At 33.8% G+C, this 18624-nt stretch overlaps 2 protein-coding genes across 2 annotated transcripts in view; one reads left to right on the top strand and one right to left on the bottom strand.

Moving 5' to 3' along the window:
• LOC106686778 (heme peroxidase 2) overlaps nt 1–18624 on the top strand; it is a 60937-nt gene that overhangs the window by 15232 nt on the left and 27081 nt on the right. The window contains exons 11-13 of the mRNA XM_014430283.2: nt 13273–13449; nt 13570–13773; nt 15046–15300. Coding sequence (XP_014285769.2) covers nt 13273–13449; nt 13570–13773; nt 15046–15300 — 636 coding nt within the window. The remainder of the gene's footprint in view (nt 1–13272; nt 13450–13569; nt 13774–15045; nt 15301–18624) is intronic.
• Nucleotides 1209–9851, bottom strand: LOC106686792 (uncharacterized). The gene is made up of 3 exons (XM_014430314.2): nt 9626–9851; nt 5226–5589; nt 1209–2766 (listed from the first exon to the last, which is right to left on the bottom strand). Exons 1-3 carry the CDS (start codon nt 9691–9693, stop codon nt 2056–2058), a joined length of 1143 nt encoding a protein of 380 aa, XP_014285800.1. The 5' UTR covers nt 9694–9851; the 3' UTR covers nt 1209–2055.

The following is an 18624-nucleotide window of genomic DNA, read 5'->3' as shown; positions in this document are numbered from 1 at the left end:
TCACCATGACAACAGTAATACCCTTTGTCTACGCAGATATCGCCAGTGTTTTTATTTCACCACGACAACCGTAATATCCCTTGTCTATGCAGATATTGCTAGTGTTTTTATTTCACCATGACAACCGTAATACCCCTTGTCTACCCAGATATCGCCAGTATTTTTATTTCACCATGACAACCGTAATACCCGTGGTCTACGAAGATATTGCCAGTGTTTTTATTTCCATTATTACCATGACGACCGTAACAGACTATAACATTCGATTTATTCTATTTTTACTACAAAAAGGTACAAAATAAATTTGCCAGAATTTGGCAAACCTGTTGAGATCAATAGAAGTAGTACTATAAAACCTACAAATTCAACTTTTGTTATTGAATTTCCATAAAAAATTAGTTGATTTCATTTCCCAAACACATAATTTCTTTATATACTTATATTTATGCTTAATTAAACTAAAAATAAACCTCAAAATGATTGACAAGATTTTAAAGTTAATCAAAATGCGGAGGGTATAAATATTTATCTTTCGGCGGTTCTAAAATAATGCTAATTGAACACAAACGTGTGAATAGAGTACAAACGCCCTTTGAATTGTGCCTAAAAACCGATACCCAATAGTCTGCCACATAATCAGTCCAACCTGTACCAGTCACTCCAAATAAATCCATAGGCTTGCGCATGCGCGATTTTGCTATAGTTTGGCAAAAGTGTAGCTGTTCCTTAAAAAAATTGATCTACTCGCTTGACGCTTGTCACAAATCCGAAACATCTACAAAGGCTTGGTAAGCAAAAAAGAAACAAACCTCAATATCCACACGCTTTTGTGTTTCATAGACTCAAAGATGGCCGACATCGAACATGTGTTGGCTATTACCTACGAATTAAACTAGGTATAATAAAATTAAACAATATGTATAATAGGTAAAGTGAATGGAAACGTAAATATCGGCAAAGAAAATGGTAGATGAAAAACAATCCATATAAATGATATTTAGACCTTATTATTATTTTAATTAGATACTTATTAATTTAATTATCCATACATGCAGTGTTCCTGTAAATGTTTATTTGTGCAAAAATAAACCGCTACAATTAGAATTTTTAAATTAAAGATTTAATATAGTGTATTTATACCCCAATTGATAGACTTTAAATATACAATCTATAGTTAATTATTGATTAACTATGGTTGGGAAAATCCTTTAATTTATTAAAACATAAAGTGCACAGATAGTTTAGCTGTTGATAGCTCTAAAACACTAACTGAGAAAAAACTTGTGTGTACAGCACAAGCTTGTCCAAATACTCTTTGATTTGTGCTCACCAAACCAACACCTGGTTGTTATTCAGAAATTGAGGACAATTTGTACCAACAAACCCAACTAATTCATCCACAGGCTTGCGCATGGGCGAATTTGCTATAGTTTGATAATAGTAAAACATAGCAACTAAAATCATCAAGGAACAGATGAAACAATCGATGAAATATGACTCAGTTGTGACAGAGAATTCCTAATAATTTAATTTTGACATATTTTATGCTTACCTACCATGTTTCTTTGGCTCAAAACTTCCATCAACTTCTTGTTCAGCTATAGAGTGTACATTTGAGAATTCATTTCTTTGGGGTCGCAGCGAAATAAATATTGAATGACCCAAGTTGGAATCAATCATACTACGTTCTGAACCAAGGAACTAACCATTTAATGAAATAATTCTTATAAATGAGGCAAGATCCCTGCACTAGCGCCATTGTGAAAATTTGACAGTAATTGTAAAGGCGCCTCTACAAGTTTGTCAAACTATGGTAAATTCTTGCGCATGCATGTCGGTGAGTTATTTGGATTGGCTGGGTGATTGAGTGTCAGTGTTGAGGCACAAATCGAAGGGGCGCTGCCAACAGATGAAGGGAAAATACGACGTTTGTTGGAAAATAAGACTTCTCTAATGATAATTTTTTTTTTTTTAATTTACACTTTTTCACCTAAAAAAAATGTTTCAAGTTAAAGTTTCAGGTATGGAAGTAATTTAAATCTCTACAACTTACAATCAATAATCAGAATCTATATTATAGTCATTATAAGGTTTCGATTGGAAATTTTGTAATCTGTTTTTCAAATTTTTTTTTAATATTTCTTTATTTTTATGAAAATTCCTTATCTTTTTGTTTTTAGTTTTTATTAGGACTTTGTAAGGATCGACTTCGTAGTCCTTATTGCCAGCGTGCGTCGAATGCAGGACATCTTGTACTATTTCGTAGTGGGCCACGTCGCGGAGCTTCTCTTCACTCTCTTTGTAATAATCGCCATAGTCGTAGAAGTTTTCGTAAGTCGTCGCTTCGGTCGTCGTCGTAGTATCGGGATCGTAGGATAGCAATTTAGAGATTTTCTTTTGTTTGAATACCTTGTTAACGCCGTTAAGATAATTAGGAATTTTCGTGAGGACCTCGTCAACGTAGGAATAATCCTCTTTCACTACTGCCGTATTGATTCGGGTTCTCCTCGCCTTGGGGGTGGACGCAACACGCGCTGACCTCTTTACGTTCGACGAATCCAAATCCATTGATAGATCCGTATCGCTTGAAAATTCTGAATCGATCCTTTCATCGATTTTGTCCAGAATCGAAGGATCCAATTCGTACATTTGTTGAACGAAAGAGTTGACAAAAGCATCAGAAATATCGTCATCAACTTTCTTCATTCTTTTAATCATTATTTTTTGGGTCGGGTAACTGACGAATGATTCTTTATCTCTATTTTTCTGAAAAACAAAAAAATGGATAAAACAATCGTTACAAGGGTTATAAACTATTATTATATTTGTTTCAGCATTATATTACCCGAAGCTCAATCGAAAAATTCTTCAAATGATAAAGTGTTGAGGTCTTGAATCGAATTTAACTAATTTTAATTAAGCAACCATATTCTTAAAAATTAAAAACAATACAGAAATTGATCGAAAATTTAATAAAAAATATCGAATGTGTGGGCTGTGAAAACCGAATAGATCTCCACCGAGCTAAATACCTCACCAAAATGAATCCACCGCTCCCTAGATTCCAGTATCACCACCACATATTATTATAATAGGGGTATTCATGATCTATGTTAAAGCGTGTTAAATGGAAAAACTCGTGTTAAATCGAAAAAAATTGCCTTCTTTTGCCGTGGTAAAACGAAATAACATTTAACATGGCTGAGAGTCTGTTACTTGGTCAGTTAAATCGAAAATGACGTCACACACTAGACCAGTTGAGATCGCCGCCATATTAGTTGTTGTGACTTTCAATACAGTTGTCAATTAGCTCATCTTCATTCTCTTCTTCACAAGTTTGAAGATCAATAAGACACTCATAAGCTAAACTTTCACACAAATTCCACTTTTCACTCACTCTAGGCATGTTTTAATTAATTACTTAAATCAAAACTGAAGTAAACAATAACATGAGGGTCTAGAAGGAAGGTTATAAACATAAAGCCTTATACAACAAGTTGCTGAGAAAATCCGCTAGGGACTCTTATGCATTTAACGTTTAACATGACTTCAAATAGGGCTGCTCACAATCCTATAGTTATAACATTTAACATGGTAAAACATATAACATTTAACACAACATCATGAATACCCCTATTATACAAGAGCTCAAGAAGAGGAAAAAGTCTGTTATTTCATCCCAATTTCTGATTACTTTGATGAAAACTATGTATAAATACTAGTCAAAATTGACGAGTCTGCCAAGTATAGGTAAGACCATTTTTATTCCTCCTATCTATATTTTGCAGGCTCATCAATTTTGACTAGTAATTATACATAATTTTCATTAAAGTAATCAGAAATTGGAATTTTTACTTTGTAGGAAAATTTATTAACCCTCCATCGGGCGCGGCTGATCTGACAGGCACAGGATTCTCGGTTTTTTCGCTTTCTCTTCCAAAAAGGCGCCGAGTGTGACCCCTACCTCCCAGTAGTTTCCTAACTTTGTGGGTTGGTTGCAACCCGCCCAGTCAGTTCATCTCCTGCCGTCAAGAAAGTGCGTCACACGTGTTTTGATCTGACAGGCTCACCGCGCCCGATTACGTTACAAACCTAAGGCCAATATTTTTCACTTCAGATAGTAAATTTAAGCACTTCACTGTTCTACGAAATCTGGCCTCCACACCTCCTTGAAAATTCGCCTCCTCCTTCCCTCCCTGATCCCTTCCGGATGAAGATCGTCCAAAATCAACCCCTACCCACCTCCAAAAGCGATCCAGATGTTGTGATTGCATGGTGGAAACAGGAATACATCGGCTCACGAACTACTCCTGTGTGATTTGCAACCAAGGAATTTGCCCCTCATGCGAAACCACTCTATGCAACATGCTTTTCAACCTGTTCTTGCGATCCTTCATCGGCTTTGATGGACGATGAATCCGACTTATTTCTCTCTCCACACATTTCAACTTCATGTCTGATTTGTTTCGAGGATAAAAGGTCCTATTTTGATTTATATTCATAACCATGATACACGAATTCCGTATATTCACTTTTTTGGGTTTTTTGCACCTAAATAAATAATAAGTAATGTTTTCAATTTATTTTATATTTCCCTAATTGTCTACATCCTCAAGATGATCGGTAATTTTTGGTTTAATTAAATAAGGCGATTTAGGGACGAATTTGTATGCACCGTGTGCCTGTCAGGCTCACCGCGCCCCGATTTCGAGAATCTTTGACCGCGCCCTACGAAGGGTTAAAGGCAAATAGTTTTACAACTCTGTTCTGACTTTCTTTTTTAAGAACGCCGTGTCTTCCAAAAAGTAATTTTTAATATATGATAATCATTGTATTCAGAAAAATAACTACCTCTTTAGTTCAAATTTGTTATTTAACAGTTAGTGCACAATTTTCTCCATTTTAATGTTTTAAAATGCAGTATATTTGGTTCTAGAATGGGATTAAGCACTAATTGTAAAAAGACATCCCAATTTTATTTTTTAAATTAGAATCCGTTGGTATTTTTTTTTTTTTTTATCTGTGTGGTAATTAAATTATTTAACTATATTCCGTTTTAATTAACATATAATGATTATATGTTCTTCACTGACCGCATCCCCAGCCATATTCTCCTCTTATAATAACTATGGTCAACAACTAAAGCATCAGTAATAATTTAAAATTATACATAAATATAAATTATTATAAAAATTAAATAAATGAATAAATTATGATTTAATTGCCTCATCGTCGAGCTGTTCATAGGAGAAGTACCAATCAACGTCATTTAAAGTTCTTGATATATTCGACATTAAATTTTTAATTCTATCCCTCATTTCGTTGGGTTCTATCATCTTCTCATTCCTTTTAACTGATTTCTTTTTCCTTATTTTGTGATTTTCTTGAAATTCCAATTCTTTTAGCGACTTGAGGAAAAAATCCATCCTAAATGGCATATTTTGAGAAAATGATAAATAATTTGATTCGCCCCTTTCAGAAAAATTGTTCGTAAGATTCATTTTAGTATGATGAGATTCGGCGGTATTAAAGCTACTGTCTGAATGATTTTGTGCCTTTGCTATATCCACTGCCATAAATGACACCAAACTGCAAAATAAAAATAACTTTTAGAAATCATGTTCTTAATTAATAAACAAAATTAGCTAAGAGAGATAATCTGTAGCAACGGTTCGGATAGGGCATCCATAGAAGAAAGAATAGCCAAACTGCAAAGACTGAACTTCGCCATCAGAAACGTCTACAAGAAAAATTTGTCCTCCAATGCAAAAATAAGACACTGCAGTACAGTAGTAAGACCAATGATACTGTATGGTATGGAAATCAGGCTTCCGAGCCTCAGGATCCTGAAGATTGAGAGGAAAATTCCGAGAAAGATTCAAGGACCCAAATTAACGCAAGAGGGGTATAGGAGAAAATCCAATGAGGAAATATATAGAAATTTGAAAGACCTGGAAATAGCCATCAGGACTAGGAGACTGAGATTTTACAGGCACATGATCACAATGAAAAATGAGAGACTATTTTGAAAATTTTGAACAATGTCTGCACCTATAAAAGTATAGGGGGATATGTAAAACAAGTGAAAGAGGAACTAGGTAGACTAAAAATAACGGATCAAGACTGCTTGATTAGAGAGCATTTCGAGAATAAACTAAAGGAGGCTGGGGTTCTTGCGGAAAAGAAGGAGAGACGAGGGAGAAAATGGACTGAGAAAGAGCGGGAGGAACAGTCCGGAAGGGTGAAAGGGTATTGGAGTAGAAGAAAGGCGGAAGGTGTGGGTTTTTTTTTACTTCTCTCTGAAATATTATTTAGTATGAATTTTCGAGAAACACCATTAATATTTTTAAAAACTCAACAAAAACAAGTTTGATATAGGAAAACAAATCGAGGGAGAACCTTGTGGGCGGAGCTTAAGTGGGAAGAGGAAATTGGGAAGTCTTTTACAACCTCCAACTTTAATTTTTACATTAAAGTTATTTAAATCAGACAAGTATTGAGGCAAAGATACCGAGAATTTTTATCCCTTGTTAATTTTTAAAGCATTCTCAGTAGGTTTTCAAGGTAACCCAATCGTTAAATCGATTATTATTGAGTTCAATATATTACTCCTCGACAGGTTTGGCGTGTGGTTGTAGAAAGGGCATCGATGTTCCCATCAAACAGGCGCAAGGATCAATAGAGTTGTTTACCTATACTTTCTTTTTATTCGTAGATATTCCGAGGCGTTCGGTCGCAAAACATATGTAATAGTCCCTTACTATAACTTAATATCAATATTATTCTCTTAAGCAAACAAATTTTCTAAAGTAAAGGAAGATAGTCCGGGTTGCGTTCAATAAAGGTACAAAATAGTAAAAGAAAACTATTTATTATTAATAAACGTTTCGTCCCGCTTTGCAGAGCTTCGTTAGAGCTAAAATAAAGAACAAGATACAAACATATTATAATAATCAAAACATTTCAAAATAATTGTTATGTTTATAAACTATATAAAAAGAAATAATAAAAAAAACATAAGGAAGTGTTCAAGTAGGTAGAGCAGAAACAAGTTACTAATAGGTTATTAATAAATATAACCTGTTGTGACATATATAATGATATGAAAAGTTCTGAATATATATTTAGACAAGTAGATTATAACTAATTTATAACTGATATAACTAATTTTAATGAATAGCCTCCTACAATCCATTTGTTTCCAGTCTACCTACATGTATACTTCCTTATATTGTTTTTATTATTTCTTTTTATATAGTTTATAAACATAACAATTATTTTGAAATGTTTTTATTTTAATATTCTCCTAATTATAAAATGTTTGTATCTTGGCCTAAAATAAACCCTGACGAAGCCCTGCAAAGTGGGGCGAAACGTTGGTTAACAAAAAATAGTTTACTTTTACTATTTTGATACCTTTATTGAACGCAACCCAGACCATCTTCCTCCACTATAGAAAATTTCTTTGCTCAAGAGAATAATATTGACCGCTACCAGGACTTCCTACAATCTACTTCATACGGTCAACTATCTTCTTCCAAATTTTCTAAAAATTGAACAATTGTTTACATTTTTTTAAAAAAAAAAAAGGCCGATGATGCCGAAAACTTTCGATATTTTGCGACCAAACGCCTCAGTTATTAAGACACTAGATTTTAATCGTTGGGAAAAATAGAAAAGATAATTCAATGTACATTTACATTTATTTCGTTATTGTTTTAAACAAAAACCGATTGCATAAAAAAATGGATATGTAGGGAACTAGCAACACTGAGTGCTGGGTAACCCAACCAGTATGGTTATCAGAGAACCTTCTAGACATATGGATTATTACTGTGTATAGTTATCTAATGTTATATCAATATATGTCTTATTAAGACTTAGTATTTATATTTAAATCACCAACAAGGCTACATGTTCATCAAGATTATTAAGATTTATTATTTATATTTAAATCACTAACAAACCTACAGATTAATACAAAATAAAATACACTAACTCGTCTAAAATACCGAATATTATACCTAAATGTTTTTCAGTAAGTTTAGTACTATGAATATTTATTTACCCTAAATTAATAACTAGGTTTTTTTCTTTCTTTGTTTTTTTATATATACTATTTCTAAAAAAGTATTATGGTATTTTGAAAGTTGATGTTTCTTAAATACTGCTACTAAATCCAAGAACCTAATATATCTATTCAATGCCATGATAAAGGCAGCTCTGATATACCTGGACTCTAACAGGTACCCAAGAAAGAAGAATCAAGAGATTCGAACGGAATTTCCTCCGTATAATTACAGCGATCAGGGCCTTAACACATGGAAGAGAAGAAATAACAGTAAACTGCTTGCAGAGACTGGTCAGTCAATATACGAGGGTGGTTTGAAAAGTTCTCGGAATGTACTAGAAAAAAAGTGTATTACCTCGATGGAATTGCTTTTTTTTTTTTTTTTTCAACAGTCTCCCTGTAGACTAATCCATTTGGTCCAGCGATGTTCCAATCCCTTGATCGCATCTCGAAAATGCGATTCTTCCGTTGTAGGAAATCTCCGTCCATCCAGGAAAATTTTGAGCTTGGGGGAGAGATGAAAGTCTGATGGTACCAAATTAGGTGGATATGATGGATATGGCAATAATTCGTACCTCACTTCATGAAGTTTTGCCATGGCAATAGCACTTGTGTGCGAGCGGGCGTTGTCCTGATGAAAGATGACTTTTTCCTTACCAAACCAGGCCTTTTTTCGCGTATCTTTTCCTGTAATTGGTCTTGGAGGTTAGCGTAGTATTGTCCCGTAATTGTTTGGCCAGTAGGAAGATAATCTATCAGCAGAACGCCTTTTGCATCTCAGAAAACTGAGCCCATGACCTTTCTGGCCGAACGTACTACTTTTGCTTTTTTTGGTGGCGGTGACTCAGCATGTTTCCACTGCTTTGACTGCTGTTTTGTCTCTCGAGTCATAGATCATCATCTAAGCTCTCTCGACCAAATTTAAATTCGCTGGTCCACTTGGCAACAGTTGAATATGAAGGAGCAGAGTCCCCCAGTGGGTTCTGAAAGTCGGCATGAATTTCCTTTGCTTTCATACCTTTCTTTACAAAGTACTCAATCACTGCTCGAATCTCAGTTTTTTCCATTGCCACAAATCACTAGACATAAGATAAAAACTAAGGGTCGTTAGTACCACTCATGCCACGTGTACACTCACAAAAGATGTGTGATTATCGCGCGGGAACCTCGTTGCTCTAGCACTGACATGTAGTGGTGATTCCGAACTTTTCAAACCATCCTCACATCTATAAGGCTAGGAGGTTAAGATGGGCATAACGTGTGGTTCGGAAAAATCCATCAGGACGCCTCTGAACTTCAGTGATTGCCAGTATAGTAGGCAAGAGACCTCATGAAAAGCCAAAACACATATGACAGAATCAACAAAGATGCGAAAGAACTGGATGCAGCAAAATGGAAAGCAGTAGCCCAAGACTACAAGACAGGCATGGAGAAGGCCAAAGATCTACAAAATCTGTAGACCCAACCAAAAAAATAAAAATAAATCTATCCAGCCCTAAGTTAGAGAACTATAAGGACGTAAAGTTCCAAATAATAAAATAGTTAAAAACTTACCATAATTTCAATAACAAAAATCCTCCAAAATCGATTTTGGCGATATTACATGAGGTGTGAAGTGGCATCAACAGTAATATAACATCTAGAAATGCTTCATTCAAATTTATTTTTTGAAATATATTGATTCTTTAAAGCAGTGTACTTTGACTGCCATAGCTATAGAAAGTAAAATGATATCTTCAAAATAAATAACCTATATTGCTATAAATATAACAGTGTTATGTGTGTTTTATTAACATATGGAACTAATTTTTCTTAGAACACAGTAATCTTTCTTCATTGTGTACGAAGTCAAAATATACAGAAATATAATTTTAAAACGGCTTTGTTATGGTTATTTTTTTTCTTGGCATCAATCTTAATAATTTTATCAGTAAATTAGTATTCATTCAATTGCAATTTGTATAACCAATTTCATAAACAAAATTGAATTATGTATTTTTTATACATGTTCATATAGATTTATTAGTTAATACCTTCCAGGATCCGGTTAGCATCACATCGAATGAATGCTTGGTGGAATTTCGTATTGGTTTAAATTTAAAACAGAATAGCAACTTTTGCAAAGAAATAATGTTACGTAATAACGAATAATGAATACAAATTACAAGGGTAATTATTTGCCCTCTCCATCCAAGATGGATTTGCCTCTACGTAATGTTGTGCAGTGGCTAACATCCCCCCTCTCTTCTCTCCACTAAGTTTGTTCCAACAACCACTCCTGACTATCTATAACTGTACGGCACATGCGTAGTACATGTTTTCCCTCCCAAATCATGCACTGTCCATGCTCTGCAAAGTTGTGAATAGTCAGAAATGGTTGCTGGAACAGACCTATTCAGTTGACTGGACTTCCTTTCTTTTCCTAACCTTTTCTTCGTATCAGTTTTTCCAAACTATTTTTCATTAATACCGCAATATTATAAGTTTACCATATCAAGTAAACTGGCTAGAGGGAAAACTAACCACTCGCTAACCAAAAACGTAATTAGGAACGTATTTAAATTTATGGAAATAGAGGTTTTCCGGACAAAATGGATATTAAATCTCAAAAATGACTTCTAGGAAGATAGTACTTTCTTAAATAGTAAATCAGAACAGAGTTGTCAATATATTTGCCTACAAAGTAAAACAAGAATCAATAAGAAACTGTCCCAGTCAATGATAAAGGATTTCGTAAAGAAACGAGTAACCTCTCGTATTCAATTAAATAACATAAAAATCAGTGAAGACTAAAATGACTTTATTCTAACATATTTACAAGAACTACATGTTACTGTTACTGTTACTCAGTCTCTATCTTCTAACTTAGCTATCTAGTCTAGGAAATATATATGAACACTTGAGAAGAGTGGGTAGGAAGAATAGTGAAAATAGGAGAAGGGGTTTGGACCAATCAGATAATTTAAGAAATTAGGCGGAGCCTAGAGAGCCTATGAAATTAGAAGTAAATATCTGGGAGGGGGAAAAAGGCGTGACTAGAAGCAGGGTGTGAGGCTTCCAAGAAATTGGGGTAAGAGTCATGATCTTGTGAGAACTAACTTTCATGTGTTAAACATAAAATAGTTAGTCTGATGCAAGTCCATTGTGAGGTGACAGCATGTGCCTGCCTTAGTGTCAGCCCTTGCTATTGATACAGGATACTAAGGGCTTGAAAGGACTGTTAGAAGGGTCTCTGGGGCCTTCTTAGAACCTAGTCGTTTTTATTGGGTTCCTTTTTCTATAAAATTGTAAGAGAATGTGGACATATGCAACCATATGTCTAAAGTGACATAGGTTCAGTTGGGCAAGGGGCAATTGTTTAAATTTATAATACCGGTTCCTTAACTCGTAACTTAGCAGTCCGAGAATAGGGGGAAAGCGTTCCAAGTACCTATCCAATACGGAACTGGGCGTAACCAAGTGACGGACTGCCTCCTCTTGGAACAAACCATTTAGGTTTGTTATGGTGAGGAGGGGTGAAGGATCAAACTCATTTATAGCGGTATTCATGGTCTTTAGTTTAACATGTTAAAGAGTGTTAAATGGGAAACTTATGTCAAATAGAGAAATTCTTCTTTTACTGTATAAAAACGATATAAAATGTAACATGGTTGAGAGTCTGTTACTAGGTCTGCTAAAGGTTTGTAGTGTTAGGTTACTTGCTCTTAGTTTGTGTTTTGATTGTGTCAGTATTGTTTTGGATATTTTTAAAAGCAATAAAGCATAGTGTGACAATAATTATAATGTAATAATAATTGTGAATTAGCTCATCTTGTTTCTCATCCTCACAAGTTAGAAGATCAACAAGACATTTCGTGGCCAAACTTTCACAACTTCCACTTTTCCTTCAATTTAGGCACGTTGAAATAAATTACTTTAACCGAAACTTGAAAGTAAGCAATATCATGAAGTTTTGGAAGGAAAGCTTACAAGACAAATTGCTCAGAAAATCCGCTTGGTGCTCTTATGGATTTAACATGACTTTAAATAAGGCTGCTTACAATCCTATACTTATTAAAACATTTTACATTTAACACAACATCAATTTTTCCCTCTAGTTAATTTTATATCCTCACCTCAAAAAATTGTAGAGACATGCTGTATATGTGTACATAATTTAGGTAATGTGTACATAAGTTCTTTTTGAAAAATGAATTAAAACATTAAAATGTATATTATCTATCAAGTAAATATAAGGTAATTATTTATTTTCACTTCTCCATAAGGCGGGAAGCCATTATTACTTGACGAAACTGTACGTTGATAACCTGAAGATACCCGAAAAGTGGCGGAGGTAAACGATTTCCAAACCGTTTAAAAATGAATTAGACTTCTCTTCCACTGGGAGCGGACAGCTGCGAATTGTGAAGCAACGAATGCGTGCGAACGCTGTTCGTACGAAATCGTGCAAACGCCTTTCGTTTATTGCCTGGATATTCGTCTGGATTTGTAGTAGACCAGAACGATTTTCTGATGAAGAGTTTTTCCTTTATTTGAATTATATCCTTTGATTCATCGATGTATCAGGCCCAGACGTTATTGACGAAAACAGAAAATTTGGGTGAATCACATTAATACAAAATGAAACGAGTTCTGTGAATTTTCTCGTTTGCGGCTTCAAGTTGACGAAACCACCACTTCTTATATTTTAAAAATACAAAAGGACACATTTTGATACATTCTTGACGTTTCTTCTAAATTACTTTTTCACAGTCCACTTGGAACTTTCTTTTACGCACTCGTTCGCAGCTAAATCCCAACAGAACGGGATCGATTCGCACTTCGCACCAGTTCGGAAGGAAACTGACGAACAATACGGGCCTAGTGTACGTGGTTGATTTCGCATCTCCGCTCCCAGTGGACGACAGACCTTAATATTGTTGGGAAAATTAGGGCCTTAAAAGCCATGGAAATATAAGGGAATTAGATGTACTCTTAGTAAATTTTCCAAATATTTTCCTAGTTAAGTTGAAGATTAAAAAAAAAATTGTTGTGACGTCCAGTAGATGTGTACGCAATTCAGGTAATGTGTAGATATGTAATAAGTCTATATATGTGTATATGTACATGTAATAGTTTCCATTTTTTTTTCTTTGCATGTCTTTCACTCCAATGATAATTCATAACCTTTACTTAATCTTTTATCTTTTTGTTACTAATAGGTTTCTTCGCTTCCATCCCCGACTGTAGATCCTGCGACTCGCCTCTGACAGTACACCCAGAGTGCATGCCGATACCTATCCCTCCTGGAGACCCCTTCTACCCGCGAAGGAACGTAAGCACTGGAGAGAGGATGTGCCTCCCGTTCATGCGCTCCTTGCCTGGTCAGCAAAGGCTTGGTAAGAAGTTTTTATTATGTATTTTCATCTTTGTAAATACTAGACTTCAAAGTTCCTCGCTGAGATACAATTTGCCCACTTCATAATATTGAAAATTATAAAATATCCAATATTTTCCAGGTCCCCGTGAACAAATTAACCAAAATACAGCTTACCTAGATGGTTCTCAAATCTACGGGGAACACGCATGCTTAGCCCGGCAGCTTCGAGGTTTCGGTGGCAAGATGAACGCTACAAGGCACCCGACCCAAGGCAAGGACCTCCTTCCGATATCCCCGAGCCATCCGGAGTGTAAAGCGCCTTCTGGATACTGCTTTATTGGTGGTGAGTGCATTATTTGATATTTTTGAACGAATTTTAAGTGAAAATATTTTTGTATTGTCTATTATGAAATACCCCAAGATCCATAACCTTTCCTGACCAACCATATTCCAATGTGGTTCCTTTATATTTGTATAATACTTTATATATAATCTTTACACTTTCTTGAGACTGGCTATTATTAATAAATAAAATAGATTGTATCCAAATTAAAGTCCCAAAATAATTTATATCTCTTTATAAGTCGGACTTTTCAGAGAAGGTTACAAATATTGTTGTGATAAACTATAAAAGTGAAAATTAACTATGATTAAAAGTTTTATTTTATTTTAATTTAATGTGAAGAATTGACCAAATAGGGCAATTTATTTAACATCGGCCTGGTGGGCCTTACATGGTTAATGTAACCATTTTTAAAATTTAAAAAAAATAAGATAAAATAAATAGATAAACATAAAGCTTCTTAACTAATAAAAGAGAAAAGTTAAAAAAAATTAATTACAAAAATAACGATATTCCTAACAAAACAAACGATTGCCCTCTATGATGATGTATAAAAAAAAAAGACAGATAGGAAAAAATATATATTAGAACCACGTAAATTTTAAAAACTTTACGCAGGCTATTCTGGCCAGATCATTAATTTCAGTCCACAATTACCCTATTTTCACTTTTATAATTTACCACAACAATATATATCACAACGCAACATACATATATATCATAATAATCACAACAATATTTCTAACCTTCCCTAAAACCTCCAACTTAAAAAGGAATATAAATTTTTTTGAGACTAAAATTTATTTTATTTAAATTATAAGTGGTTCCTTTATTTTTCCTTTCTCTGTTTCCTGAAAGTTATTATTCCTATTCTCTCCTTCTTATTGGAGGTATCTCTTAGGGATCATCACTTTCATCATTTGTTTTTTCTTTCATCCTCAGTACCATTTGTATCCAGAGGAATCTCAAATTTACTTATTCCTTCATCCAACTGAGAGGTAAATCACACATTGTGACGTTTTGGCAAAAGTTTGATTTCTTATAAAATTGTAAAAAAATCACACAATATAATTCTCATTTGCCACCTCGTCACCTGCTTTGTATGCCTCTGTTGGGACTTCTGTATGCTATGTTGTGTATACTATTTTGTAGGTAGTAATTGTACACATATATACTCTCTGTATTATCTCATTCCATGCTAAGAAGATAAAGTATATCTTATGCCAGACTGAGTTCACAATTATGTAACTCTATAAATGTTATATTTTGCAGGAGATGGGAGAGCAAGCGAGCAGCCAGGCCTCACGGCATTGCACACTATTTACCTGAGGGAACACAACAGGCTCGTGGAAGGCCTCAGGGCTGTGAACCCACATTGGGGTGACGAGAAGCTGTTCCAGACCGCTCGGAAGATAACCGTAGCTTCCTACCAACACACTCTCTACAATGAGTTCCTACCTAGGATATTGGGTTGGAACGCTATAAATTTATACGGGCTCAAGTTGAATAGCCAGGCTTACTACAAAGGTGCGTACTTTCTCGTAAAATTTAAGGATAAATTTTAATCAGTTGTGATTGATAAGTATTTTTGTAAATTAGTCATAATGTATCTATATATATTTTTGGAAGATTATTCATTGACCGTGTGTATAGATGAAAGGAATATGGTCCGGGTGCGGTCAAAAAAACTCAAATAGTAGAATTATACTTTTTTATTGAGCCAACGTTTCGCCCCACGTTGCAGGGCTTCGTCAGGGCTGTTTTGACGGCAGTCAAAAATAAAGTCACTTTATTAAAGTTTATAATGAAGGCCTAACGATTCGATACCAATACCACCGATAGCTGTATACATTCATCCTTCCAGTGATGCCCCTCCAAACCCTATTCTACTAAATCAGTTTTAACGCAATCCTCCCATCTACGTTTCGGTCTACCCCTCGGGGGTTTACCCGTGTACTTATTAACATTTTAAGGATCTGCTCGTTACTAAAGCCTACAAACTTACACGGCCATCTTATTCGCTGCAATACTATAACTTTATATTTAAAATGCTAAACAAATTATATTTACCGTGTGACGTAGGACTGACCGCCCTACTTTCGTATGTTTTACTTCATAAAATACCACAAAACACTTATGGATCCTACTGAGGTAAAACGCTCATTATCCGGAGCTGAACTAGTCCCCAGTTCAGGTTTCCGGATGAGGACTGCTCCAGGGGATTCAAGGCGCAAATTGAAAATTTATTTTTGTATAAATAAATAAATTTTATCCAATTTAAATCTCAAAACAATCTTTATTTATTTATAAGTCCAATGTTTCGCCCATCCTCAAGGCCAATCTTAAATATAAATATTACAACTACATCAATTTTAAAAACTTTTTGCAAATCATTCTGCCCAGGTCAAAAATTTCAGTCAAAATTAGCCCATTTTTTGTCAATTCTTCACATTAACATTAAAACTTTTAATAACAATCAATTTGCAGTATTATACTTCATCATAAAATATTTGCAAATATTGTTATTGTTGTTGTTAATTGGATAAAATTTATTTAATTTAAACAATAATAATCATTCTCATGAAAGGGAAAAGATTATAAATAAAATAAAATATTTATTTTTTAAAAAAAGTATTCGATATTAAAGATTCAATGGACACCTTCCCTTTTTTGGAAATTCGAAAAAGTCCGAAATGAAACTTGGCTGGTGTTAGATATTGTTTATAAAATTTGCTTTGGCAGTGAAGTCGACACGCACTGTATCCTCTTCAAGTTCTTCTTCAGTGTATTTAATTCTAAAATCTGTCATATTTTCATCTAAGTGCATCCTAAAGGCTTACAACTTTTTAAAGTTTTTTTTTTGTTGTTTGTTGAACAAACAAATAGCACAAAATGAAATTACAAATTTTGACGATTCACGCACAAATAGTTTAAAATGTTGGTGTGGTTGTTGAGCTCATTAATGCAATCAAATGCTCAAAAACATAAAAGGGTGTTTTTACGCCTGATATCATGTCCGCGAAATTATACCTAGGACAACTAGTACAAGAGCCCAAAGGGAGAAAAAAGTCTGTTATTTCACCCTAATTTTTGACTACTTAATTGAAAACTATGTATAATAATAATGTAGGGGTAATACAAAATGGGGGCTATTTTAAAACGTTAAAAATAATTAATTTTTTATTCGGAGCTGTATATCTTTACAACTACCAACAACAATAGAAATTCTAGGAGAGCATCATTTGAAGTAGAGTAAATTTGCTAAAATGTGAGCTCTAATAGAGCTTTTTGCGTTCAATAGTTCTCGAGATATAGCTTTTTAAAAAGCAACATTTCATAAAAATGTTGTATGGAACGTACTGAAATATCAGTAGTTAGTTAAATATTATAGTTAGTTCTGAAAATAAAGAAATCTATATCTCAGAAACTATGTGATGTCTATTAACACTCAAATTAAAGCTAGTTTAATGAGCTACAGATGATGTTTATTTCGTAGGAGAGTTCATGAAATTTGCTAAAATAAATCGATTTATAGTTGTTCCGACAAATTTTCATTTGCCAAATTTATATTCATAAGTGAACATCATCAAAATCACTACCCCTACGAAGATAAGTGTCATAAACTACTTTATAGTAAGTTAAATTTCCTTTATTTTAAGTGTTGGCAGATATATGTGCGTCTTATGGGTCTAGAGATATATTTTTTCAAAAATCCAACATTTTATACGAACATCTAGAAATTAACATTTTGTGAGTTTATTTTGTCAAATGTCATAAAAACTACTAATCCTACGACGAAAAGAGTTATAAACTATTTTATAGTAAATTTAAATTGTTTTCAATTTGAGTGCTGGCAGACATCTGTAAGTCCAATGATTTCTGAAATACAGTTTTTCATAAATTAAACTTATTGTCCGAATAATTTATAATCCGACCAGAGGGTTTACGCGCCTCTAAGCAACGATAAACAAACAAACAAATTTATTTTAGCAAATATCATGAAAAATACTACTCCTGCGAAGGTAAATGTAATAAACTACTTTATAGAACGTTTATTAGCTCTGATTCGTGTGCTGGCAGGCTTCTGGCAGCTGTACGATACAATATAGTACAAATATTGTAGTATATAAAAAAATAGTACAAGAACCCAAGAGGAGAAAAAAGGCAGTTAACTCACCCCAATTTTTGATTACTTTAATAAAAACTATGTATAATCACTAGTCAAAATTCACGAGTCTGCCAAGTATAGGTAGGGGGAATAAAAAATGGCGGCTGTTTCAAAGCGATAAAAAAAACTAATTTTTCATTCGGAGCTCTATATCCTAAAAAGTAGGAACAACACCAGAAAACGTAAGAGAACGTCATTTAAAGAAGAGCAAATTTGCTGAAATATGAGCCTTAATAGAGTTATTTACGTTAAATAGTTTTTAAGATATAGCTTTTTAAAAAGCAACATTTCATAAAAATGTTGTATGGGACGTACTAAAAGATCAGCAGTTTGTGAATTTATTTTGAAAAATTTATATCTCAAAAACCATTTGGCGCACATATGTCTATTAGCACTCAAATTAAAGCCAGTTTAATGATCTATAAAGTAGTTTATCTTCGTAGGAGTAATAGTTTACATGAAATTTGCTAAAATAAATTGATTTATAGTTGTTTCGAAAAATTTTCATTTGCCAAATTTATATTCATTTGTGAATATCATAAAAACTAGTAAGTTCAATTTTCTTTAATTTGAGTGTTAGCAGACATGTGTGCGTCTTATGGGTCTAGAGATATATTTTTTCAAAAATCCAACATTTTATACGAACATCTAGAAATTAACATTTTGTGAGTTTATTTTGTCAA

Source organism: Halyomorpha halys, unplaced genomic scaffold, assembly GCF_000696795.3.
Source record: "Halyomorpha halys isolate HHAL.00 unplaced genomic scaffold, Hhal_1.1 Scaffold876.1, whole genome shotgun sequence".
Classification (NCBI taxonomy): Eukaryota; Metazoa; Arthropoda; class Insecta; order Hemiptera; family Pentatomidae; genus Halyomorpha; species Halyomorpha halys.
Note: the sequence above shows the minus strand (reverse complement) of the source record. Positions and strands in the feature narration are given on the sequence as shown.

What these genes read in the sequence shown, in the direction of transcription:
- LOC106686792 (XM_014430314.2), bottom strand. Translation starts at nt 9,693, where the DNA reads ATGCCACTTCACACCTCATGTAATATCGCCAAAATCGATTTTGGAGGA. An exon ending in TTTTTGTTATTGAAATTATG is followed by an intron (nt 5,590 to 9,625) that starts GTAAGTTTTTAA and finishes TTTATTTTGCAG; the next exon opens with TTTGGTGTCATTTATGGCAG. An exon ending in ATGAACAGCTCGACGATGAG is followed by an intron (nt 2,767 to 5,225) that starts GCAATTAAATCA and finishes TTTGTTTTTCAG; the next exon opens with AAAAATAGAGATAAAGAATC.